General features: G+C 41.3%; 1 protein-coding gene across 1 annotated transcript in view; it reads left to right on the forward strand.

Moving 5' to 3' along the window:
- The window catches only part of LOC106011640, a 4,906-nt gene extending 3,634 nt beyond the window's left edge, over positions 1-1,272 (forward strand). Inside the window, exon 3 of the mRNA XM_013081977.1 lies at positions 1,014-1,272. Within this exon, the coding sequence (XP_012937431.1) occupies positions 1,014-1,254 (241 nt within the window). The 3' untranslated portion in view covers positions 1,255-1,272. The remainder of the gene's footprint in view (positions 1-1,013) is intronic.
- Positions 1,273-11,427: the final 10,155 nt, after the last annotated feature.

The following is an 11,427-nucleotide window of genomic DNA, read 5'->3' on the forward strand; positions in this document are numbered from 1 at the left end:
TGAAGGATGGAGGGTCATTACATGTCAACCTCTGAGTCAGAGATGATAACTCCAGGTATTCCAGGTTTTTAAAAACTCTCAACATGTATTCCTCTGTCCTGGTTTTATTTTTGCTTTCTGGGCTTAAAACGGCTGATCAACTTGTCTAATATGTGACATGACGTGGTGGAATCAGGCGCTCCTCGGTTTAAAAAAAAAAAAAAAATTTTTTTACTAGTGAGGTTATTGGTATTATCTTAAAGCTGGTTTATTTGCCTTGCTTTTGTTGAAAAGAACACCACTATATCTTAAATAAAAGTCGAGATATTTGCGACTGAAGGAGGTGGGTCAGAGGTAAAATTAGCAAGAAAATGACCGACAAGTTTTGAAGATTTTCAAAGTTTGAGTGTCCTTGTAAACTGCAAATTTACATGTGAGTACTTTTCATTAACGTTTTTCAGTAAAATACGCACAGAATAATGATTTCAAATTAATGTGAAAGTTGTTATGCCAACACTTTTTAAAAATCGAGAAATATTGTCCATCTGGTGGAAAAATGTCAGTTTTTTCGATTTCCTTATTTTGGTGAGCGTCTGATTCCACCGCACCATGACTTATGTAAAGGGGAAGTTATGCATGTAAACGATATAAGAGCATACTGGCCTCATTTATCGCCGTTCTATAATTCCATAAACGTGTAAGTCGGTTTGCCGCCTGTTCGATCCTAGGAGGGGATTGTCCCATTGTGCACATGAAGATCACGAATCTTTGACGAGTAAAAATTCTATTTTCGTCAATCTATTGTGTGAAATCCAAAGATTCTAAATGAAATTTCTGTTTTTCCGGAACAATTCTCTTGGAAAGACTTTGAAAGATTCACATCCCAGTCGTGGGTGGTAGGCGGACGCTCTGGTGTGGCTTGCTCCCTCTCTCCTATCAGCAAACATCAATCGTCGTTATCTCTCTCCTCCTTCTTTTTTCTCTGTCTGTTTACTAACAGACAGAATTCTTTTTTCCCCATAATAACACTACAGGTTAATGGCTGGTGGGAAGAAACACAGACACCGAAACAAGCGCAGGGCAGAGAGAAGATGTGCTCCAGGGACCGGGATCGATTCTTCACACACGAAGACCAAATCGGCCAGTGCTGCAGCTGCTAACCAGCAGGGAGCAAGAATTCAGTTTCACAATCTGAGGGCGGGCTCGAGAGCAAGCTGGGGAGAATGGGCGCACAACACGCTCGGTATGATACACAGGGGGTTTAAGGATTTTTGACTCGAAGGCATTTATTTAATTTAATTTAATTTAATTTAATTTAATTCTATTTTATGTTGTTTTGTTTTATTCTATTTCGTTATTATTTTAAAATTGTAATTTAAATAATTTTATTTTTGTAGGGGGGGGGGGGGGGGTTTAGAAGTTTTTAAAAGTTGTTTTCTGTTTACTGATTTTTAGTTATTTCATTTCCTTTTCGCTTTTAGCTATTAAACGTGTGGCTACTAGTATTGTTTGTCACTAAGCATTGCACAGTCCCGGCATTGAGAAGAACAGGACTGACGTGGTGCTAGTGTGTCCTACAAGGCGACTAAATGGCGAACCAGGTGACTCCTGAAACAGCGTCATCCTCCCTCCAGGTCGGGGGTTGAGTCACGAGGCTAACAACCTCTCTCGTAAAAAGAACCTGTTGCAGAAACACATACAAGCAAAAGCCGTTCTGTCTGCTTCGCCTGTCGTGGATCTTCTCCGAATGGAGAGTTTATGATACGAGGCAGTGAAAGCCGAAAGGAAGCTGCTGGGCAGAAGCCTCCACCATCACCCACGTCCAAGTCTCTCCGGATTGGATCGTGGAATGTTAGGACCCTTTATGAAGCTGGGAAAACTGCACAGGTCCTCCAAGAGATGCACAGATACCACCTACAAATACATGCGAATCAGCGAGACCCACTTGAACCAGTCTGGACAGAAGCGAATGAAAGAGGGGAAGCTTTTCATTTATTCAGGAAATGACAGTGATGGACCACACAGGGAAGGAGTAGGGATGATCATATCCAAAACAGCTCGAAAGGCATTCAGGGGCTGGGAAGCGCACGGTCCAAGGATCATCATGGCCTCATTTGGAACTAAGAAAGAACTCAAGGAAAGAGATGGTAGGAAGAAGGTCATAAACATGAACATCATACAAGTGTATACCCCAGCCAATGATGCAGAAAAGGAGAATAAAGATGACTTCTACAACCGCCTGCAGAGCATGATCGACAAATTTCCAGGTAAGAACATCAACATTGTCATGGGAGACCTAAATGCAAAGGTAGGTTTGGAAAATAGTCACTGTGAGGAAATCATGGGCAGGCATGGATTAAGAGAGGCAAATGACAACAGAGAAAGGTTCCAAAACTTCTGTGCATCCAACAACTTGGTTATTGGAGGAACAATCTTTCCACATAAAAGGATGCATAAGGCCACTTGGGTTTCCTCGAATGGAACAACGGAAAACCAGATTGACCATTTTTGCATCTCCCTAAAGTTTAGACGCTCACTGGAGGACGTCCGAGTCTTACGAGGAGCAGACGTCGCATCAGACCGCCATTTGATCCTTGGAAAGATGAAACTGGAAAGGTATGCACAAATCACAACTGGAAGTCGCCAAAAGTATGAAGTGAGCCTTCTGAAAGACCCAGTAAAGAAGAATGAATTCAAGTTGGAACGGAAGAACAGATTTCAAGCCCTTCAAGATCTGGATAAAAGTGAAGTAAACCAACACTGGGAAAAGATAAAAGAGGCAGTAAATTATGCAATTTGCCAGAGCACCCAAGGACCCAAAGTCAACCCCAGGAATGAATGAATCTCACATGACTCTAGAAAAAAAGTCAAAAGAAAAAGAGAGCTCTAGGCCCAAGTCAACAACAGCCGTACCCAAACTGAGAAACTCGCTGCAAACAAGATTACACTGAAGTAAATCGGGAGGTAAAGAATTCCATCAAGAAGGACAAGAATATCTACCTGAATGACCTGGCCGAAAAAACAGACAAAGCAGCAACAGACGGACACTTGCGGATTGGACACCAGACAACAAAAACTCTTTTAGGTAGGTTCAGCAAGCCCACTCTAACATTGAAAGACAAAGAGGGAAAGACTATCTTCGGCCCAGGGGGGCAACTTAACCTTTGGAGAGAACACTTTGATCATCTCTTGAACAGAAACCAGAAATTCTTCCAGCCAAAAATGACCTCTCAATAGTTACTGAACCACATTCGAGAAAGGAAGCTGCTGCAGCTATAACATCACTGAATTCCTACAAAGCTGGTCCCAACAATATACCACCAGAAGTCCTTTAGTAATTAAGGTGCATCAGTGGAAATTCTCTATGCTCTATTCGAAAAGGTTTGGCAAGAAGAGGAAATACCATCAGACTGGAAGGAAAACCTCCTAATCAAGCTGCCAAAGAAGGGAGACCTCAGCAATTGTAACAATTACAGAGGCACAACACTTCTGTCCATCCTGGGAAAGTCTTTAACAGGATACTCCTGGAGAGAATCAATCTGGCAACAGATGAGAAGCTCCGAGGAAACCAGGCAGGATTCCGCAAGAACCGATCATGTGTGGACCAGATTGCTACTCTGCGCATCATTGTTGAACAATCGCTTGAATGGAATTCACCACTAGTGGTCAGCTTCATTGATTAATAAAAGGCATTTGACAGCGTGGACAGGGAAACTCTGTGGAAACGCATGTGGCATTACGGAATACCTGACAAAATCGCCAAGCTTGTTAAGGCCACCTATGATGGAACAAACTGCCAAGTCTTCCACGAAGGACATCTCTCAGAACCATTCCAGGTACAGACAAGAGTGCGACAAAGATGCTTGCTCTCACCTTTTCTCTTCATATTGGCAATTGACTGGGTCATGAAAGAAGCCACCAGAGGCAAGCGCAATTGAATACAGTAAATCCCTTGGCAGCAGCTGGATGCAGTGGCGGTGGGTGGACCAAAATTTAAGTGGGGCTGCGGTTGCTCCCACTTTTTAAACTACCAAATAGCAAGCAATGAGAACAAAACAGTACTAATTTCTCTATAGGCACGGTGAACCACGGTATCTTGATAACAATTCAAACGAGAAGAGTCACTTTTGTCTTCCTTCTCTTTGTTCTGGGTTAGATTCTTCATTGTGAAAAGGTTGCCTTTAAAGTTGAATCGTTGTGGTTTTTAACAGTAAAATCTCAGGGGCGCAAACACAAACATGCACACACAGCATTCCAAACATATTCCGTCTATGAGCTGGATTAGGCCATGTTGTCGCAGAAAGTACAACGCACATAACAAAGGTCTAATGAGAGCGTGGGTATCTGTGTCACTGGAGGAAAGTGTGTCGTAAACTTTCACCCCATTGTCAGGGCCAGGAGAGCGTGAGCCCTCAGTACAGTGTTATTTTTTCCAGTCTTCTACCTTCTTATAACAAGAGTTTTTATTACGGAAGGGGCGTGGGAGTGGGCTCATCAAGCCCTAAAGACGTTTGATTGGCTGTTAGGTTACTATAGTTGTAAGCGGTGGCAACAGTGATTGGATAAACAAGCAAATCCGCCAGGCTGATCACTCTGTGTTCATTGCGTGCGGTCATAACGGTTTCAACTGCTTATTTCGTTAGTTAAGAAACTTTCATTTACCTTGGGATAGAGTGGAGGGGGGCTCAAGCCCGTGAGCCCTTCACTACCCACCGCCACTGCCCTTCACTACCCACCGCCACTGGCTGGACGACTTGGACTTCGCTGACAACCTTGCTCTGCTCTCTCACACACATGGTCAGATGCAAGAAAAGACCAAGGAACCCAACAGCCTATCAATGAGTGTTGGCCTACGTATATACCCGGGCAAGTCGAAAGTAGTGAAGCTAAGAAAAGTTTCAACCCCTGCTGTGACAGTGGAAGACACTCCCCTGGAAGAAGTGGACTCCTCTACCTACCTTGGAAGTGTCATCGATGGTAAAGGTGGAACCGAGGCAGATGTAACAGCAAGAATCGCCAAGGCGAGGTCAGCATTCAATCAATTATCAAATATCTGGAAAGCAAGCAACATCTCACTGCGCACCAAGATTCGACTCCTTAATTCCAATGTCCAGTCTGTGCTCCTCTACGGCTGCGAAAATTGGAAGACAACAAAGACAGTGCTTAATGAAGTCCAGACTTTCATCAACAAATGTTACATGTTGAGAAGTTTCCTAAGAATTAAGTGGCAGGTTAGAATAAGAAATGAAGAGCTGTTGGAAAGGACAGGCCAAAAGGATTTAAATAATATATAGAAGTAGAAATAAAACAAAGAACGTGGCGACGGATGGGACACACCTTCAAAAAGCCCAGAGGAAACATCACAAGACAGTCGCTGCAGTGGAACCCACAGGGAGCACGAGGCAGGGGTAGGTGACGGGAAACATGGAGGAGATGTGTGGAAAGGGACATGAGAGAGATGAAGTTCGCTTAGAACGAGCTAGGAAGGAAGGCCCAAGACAGAGGAAAATGGAAGGAGCTTGTATGTGGCCTGTATCCTGCCAGGGGTGAAAGGCATTGATGATTATGATTGCACAGTACCCGTAGTTTAAACAAAACTAAACAATCACGTGGTCTCTTGTAAATGTCAACCAATGTAAGACGAAAATTGCTTTTTTTAATTTTCATTTTTTATTATAATTTTTTTTCTTCGAAAGCACCAATGTGACTATAGGGGTGGAAAATATTAGACCTAATAGTATGTGCACTCAACAGTTGCCTTGTTTAAATTTTAATGTCGTGATATTCAAAAGTAGAACATTTTAATACGCGTGTGCCTTCAAAATAGCTTAAAAAATCTGATTATGGACTGTAATACTTTAATTACGCCATGTTCCAATTTGCAAAAAATGTATATTATTTTTATTCACGTACATGTATTTTTATCTTTTCTGTCGAAACTTAAAAAAATGTTTTTCCTGGAATGAAGTGGCTTCATGTTGTTGTGTTAAAAGAAAAAAAACGTCATTTTTTTGTTTCGATTTTTTGTATTTCATTTGAGTTTTGTTTCCATTTATTTCTTTGTTTTTTGGTGTTGTATTAATTCTTCTTCTTTCTTTTTTTCCTTAACCGTGAAGCTGTGTGTGCAAGAAGAAGAAAAGGAATAAGAATAAGAAAAAGAACAAGAATAAAAATCGATCATAGTATTGAGTCAGAGATAATATTGTATTATTCTTTATTGCATTCGTTACAAGTCGCGGCTGATTGTGCTTCTGCTTCTTTATACTGTGGCGTCCATAAGATAATCACCCAATCATTGTGTTAAAGCCTTGCAGTACCCATTCATTCAGCATACCAAAGTAAAGCTAATTAAATTCTACATCATCTGACACATTAATATTTAATCTACGTTAAGAGACGCCCGAGATGTCGTCACTCAAAATTGACCTAAAAATCAGGCTTTGCAAATTGTGAGAAATCAAAGAACCCTAAAATTGTCTTTGCGAGTGCATTGGGGAGCATTACTATTAATAGAATGGAGATACACTGCCTTTCCAATGAATGGAAAATTTTGTCTCTGCAATATTATTTCATTACGATAGTTTCAAACAAAACTGAAAACAGAGCCATCACAAATACCACGCAAAACTTGGACTTAACATTAATTAAATGTGCTCATTGTTATTTTGCTTAGGGGCCATTGGTTTTGTGATCACGAACCCGTTGGGCATCAACTCTATTAAATTTTGGACACTAATATCTGTCATTTCACTCCAAATGTCAGAGAGAGTTGCAAATAAAGGGTTTGAATTTCGAGCTAAGTTGCGTTTCTTTAGCTGCTGTTTCATGATACATCACATACGTGTAGAATTCATATAATTGGGGCTATTTCCTTGTGAACATCCCAAAGTTGATATGATTTAGTTTCTCAAGATTTGTACAGTGGCATCAGCCCTAAGGGAAAGTACTTTGCTGTGCGTAGAGATGTCTACTTGAATGACGCTGTGACGAAAATAAGGGTAAGACATTACATTCCAGCATTGCGCGATGTAGTTCACTAAACCGAGCCATCCGGTGATTCTCACGAGGGTGATTCTGTTCATTCCATCCCAGACCACCCAGAACCATGGCAGTTTCTCATTGACAGATGATTATGTCCAAAATCTAACTAACACATTTCATGTGCAAAAAAAGGTTTTGTGCTCCACACAAAACCATTAGCTCCTAAACAAAAACATGTTAATGAATAATTGATACTAATGAGCATAATTTATGTTATGTTAAGTCAAAGATAGTACATAACAAGATGGTCCACTTAGCCAAAAAAGTGTCCGCCGGAAGTCCGCTCTTTGCTTCAGATGGCGCTGCAGTCTGTTTTGAAGCTCTCTTTCGTTTCTCCCGAAGAAGAATAGGAATACACTGTAGCACCTCCTTGCGTGCGCAGATCGACTCTGTTCATTAGCTGTTCGGGTTCGTTCTGTGCGGAGTTTTAGTTAGTTTTATTTTAATGACCTCTCGCCTCTCATTCTAAAGTAAAATTGAAGGAAGAAAACAGTCGCCCTTTCCTCCGGAAGAGTTTTTTTTTGTCAGCGTAACCATTAAAAAAAAGAGTTCTTCCGAAATTTGAATTCTTATATTCAAAAACTTGTTAGTTTCACTTTGATTTTTTTAACACAAGTAGGGTAACTCTGGTCGCAAAGGGTGCGCTTTTGCGAAGAGGGCGCAACCGAATTTTGAGGACACTTTTTTAATTAGCTCAAAGAGAGGAGTGGACCCTCTTGTTATGTAGACTCTTTGGTTAAGTCTAGGTTTTGTCTTGTATTTATAACTACTCGGTTCTCTGATCTGTTCGAAAATACCATCAGAAGATGCTGTTCTTTGCAGAGACAATACTATTCTATTTTCATTTGATAGTCAATACATGTCCATTCTACCAATGTTGATGCACTTCAATATACAACCCCCCCTCCTTCTCTCTCTCTCTCTCTCTCTCTCTCTCTCTCTCTCTCCCTCTCTCTCTCTCACTCGACGTCTGCATTTTGCCAACAACTGATTTATTTTTGCCACATTGGACGTAGTAGAAAAAAGCAGATCATACAAGACTACCTAACGCTCCATGAAAACTTAACAACTTGAATTCGAACAAGAGCAGGAATAGTAACAGCAACATAATACAGCTTTTCCTTTTACATAAGTGTCTGTTATACCCTTATCTGAGATTACTTAGGAAGCGGGTACGGATGTGTTCTACCTACCAAGTCCAACTCGGTCTGAGAGGGATATAACGTCCCAACAAAAAACGAAATCCTCGATAAAGATTGTCCCCACTCAAGAATCGAGCTTGGCTCTTCTGCATTTGACGGCGAAGAGACATTAAATCACTACACCGCAGAGACAGGTGCTATACGCCGAACAGTAATAAGAAGAACAATATTAAATAATAACACCAACGGCAATAGCAGCAGCAGCAGTAGCAACAAAAAAACAACAACAACAAAAATAACAATAACAAAGTGATGATGATGATGATGATGATAATAATAACAATAATAATAACAATAATAATAATAATAATAATAATAATCACAATAATGATAATGCTAATACTGATGTAACAATAATAACATTAATAATAGTAACAACGACAACAACAACACTAAAATCACCCTTGAACAATTACATATACTTACCAGCAGCTGACTTGGGCACACACGCGCATGGAGCATGTAGACAGAACCAACTGTCCAAAGACAACCTTTCGTCATGTCATTGTACTCAGCCAAATCCCCCACGCAGCCAGCGTGGGTGGTTGGCGGGTGCTCTGGTGTGGTTTGCTTCTTCTTTCCTATCAAACATCTATCATCCTTATCTCCCCTTCTTCTTTTTTATGTTTGTTATTCTCTTTTTACGCCTCTAATCTTCTGACGCTCATATGACCTTATGCAGTTGCGAGCGCCGTAAAACCTCTACTAAGACTTAAAAAACAAAACATAGCCAGCCAACACACTGAGCTTAAGCATACAGCGCATTGACATGGATTATAATAATGCAATAATATTAGCCTATCCTAGGCATGCCATGGCTGCGCCTCTTTTCTCTCTCTAAAAAAAACAACTTTGCTGCTACGCGGGTGCACATCATTGGTGCGCAAATAAAGGGCAAAAACGCTAGTTTCGCTTATAATAATAGTAATAGAATAGTTGAGTGCGAGCTTAGCTTTTCTCTTCTTGCCCTTTATTTAGTTCTTCTAGACAGAGTCAAATGGTGCGGTCCTCGGTCAACCGGAATTACATGAGGCTGCATGATAGCAAAGATAGTACATAACAAGATGGGCCACTCAGGCAAAAAAGTGTCCGCAGGAAGTTCGCTCTTTGCTTCAGATGGCGCTGCAGTCTGTTTTGAAGCTCTCTTTCGTTTTTCCAGAAGAAGAATAGGAATAGCACCTGCTTGCGTGCGCAGATCGACTGCTGTTCATCAGCAGTTCGGGTTCGTTCAGTGTGGAGTTTTAGGTTTTTTTAATACTTTAATGACCTGTAGCCTTTCATTCTTAAGTCAAATTAAACGAAGAAAACAATCACCCTTTCCTCCGGAAGAGGTTTTTTGTCAGCGTAACCATTTAAAAAAAGGGTTCTACCGAAATTCATTAAAAAACTTGCTAGTTTCACTTTGATTTTTTAAACTCAAGTAGGATAACTCTGTTCGCAAAAGGTGCGCTTTTGCGAAGAGGGCGCCACCGAATTTTGAGGACACTTTTTTAATTGACTCAAAGAGAGAAGTGGCCCCTCTTGTTATGTAGACTCTTTGATGATCTCCTGAGCTGGGCTATAAAAGCCGTGGTAATTTCGGTCATTTCGCCTGCAATTGCTACGACAATGCCACGTTTAACGGCTATTCAGCAAGAATCAGTAGTAATAGGCCGTTGGGAAGGTGGAGAAAGGCAAATTGTGGTTGCCAATCAGTTTGGTGTTCACATCTCGACTATCCACCGACTCATAACCCGTTTTCAGCTCACGAATTTTACGTCGGACCGAAAAAGGTCAGGTTGACCCGGAGGGACCGATGCACGTGCATACAAATACATCTGTGATTTTTGTTTTGTTTTTGAAAAGTGTTTTACGGCGCTCGCAGCTGCATAAGGTCCTATGAACGCGCGGGACACACCTAATATTTTCAGTTGGTAGGAAATTTTGAATTTTGCCCGGGTGGCGGCCGAAGCCTACTCATATCGATTTTAGACCACCAAGGGATCTTTAACGTGCGCAACTTGCACACAGGCCCTCCGAGATTTTTCGCCCTTGTCCGAGAAGGCTAGGTGTAGATCTTTCCTACCAGAAGATCAGGGGTGTGGCAGAAAGACAGCAGTAAGGAGGAGCCAAGGAGTAACAGTAGAAGAAAGGCTGCAGAAAGAGTAAGGAGCCCAGAGGAGAGGGCAAAGGAGGTGAGGGGTTGGGGGCAGAAAGTGAAATGAAAGCAGACAACAGAACATTGCTAGGGAGCAGGAAAGTAGGTGAAACGAGACAATTTTAGAGAAGAAAATTTTTTGGTCGCTACCCGGATTCGAACCCGGGACCTTTGAATGAGAGGCCAACACCTTAACCTCTAGGCCACGAGAGCCCCCCAGTTTGTGTTTAAATTCCCCTGTTTTGTTAAAAGTGGAAAACGAACATGATCACCATTGCAAAGGTAAACGGGATTTTGCGTTTCTTTTGCTCGCTAGTATATATTTTAGACGTAGCAGTCCAGAAAAAGCGATCATGGGCATCAAACGAAAGGATCACAGTCGAATTTAGCACCAAGTAAAAAAAAGAAAACATGAGGCTAGATCTATACGGGTCGCACACTTATGGTGCTCAGTAATGCGCGATAGTATCTTACGGAAATACGACTTGAAATAAACAAACCTGGCGGATTTTCTAAAATTACAGAGACAGAAGCGTCGGCCTACAAAGGCGATAGGCGAAATAAAGAAATTTAGCTTTTAGCAGCAAAACTGTCTCAAAACTGAAAAAAACGAAGGGCGCCCTGATCAGGAGAATATTTTAAAGAATCTTTTGGTGAAAACCGCATGCCGATCGATGTAGCCATTAAAAAGCCTTTTGAATAGCAAAATTCGGCTACCACAAATAGATAATAAATGAAATCCGCTTTATTGACCTCTTTGCAAAATGTGTTTTTATTGTGGCATACATAAATACACAATTGATGCTTTTATACATATACAAACACATAACACATACACAATATCAAAAACTGGACAATCCACTCCACATACCATAGTTGGTCCACAGTGTGTGCCATGATTATACGTTCTCTCTCTCTCTCTCTCTCTCTCTCTCTCTCTCTCTCTCTCTCTATCTCTCTCTCTCTCTCTCTCTCTTTCTCTCTCTCCTTTTCTCTCTCAATCTCTCCCTCAGTCTATTTCTCTGTGTTTCTGTTTGTCTTTTTCTCTTTCTTTCTCATTCTCTCTCT

This window comes from Aplysia californica, unplaced genomic scaffold (genome assembly GCF_000002075.1).
Source record: "Aplysia californica isolate F4 #8 unplaced genomic scaffold, AplCal3.0 scaffold00153, whole genome shotgun sequence".
In the NCBI taxonomy this organism is placed as follows: domain Eukaryota; kingdom Metazoa; phylum Mollusca; class Gastropoda; order Aplysiida; family Aplysiidae; genus Aplysia; species Aplysia californica.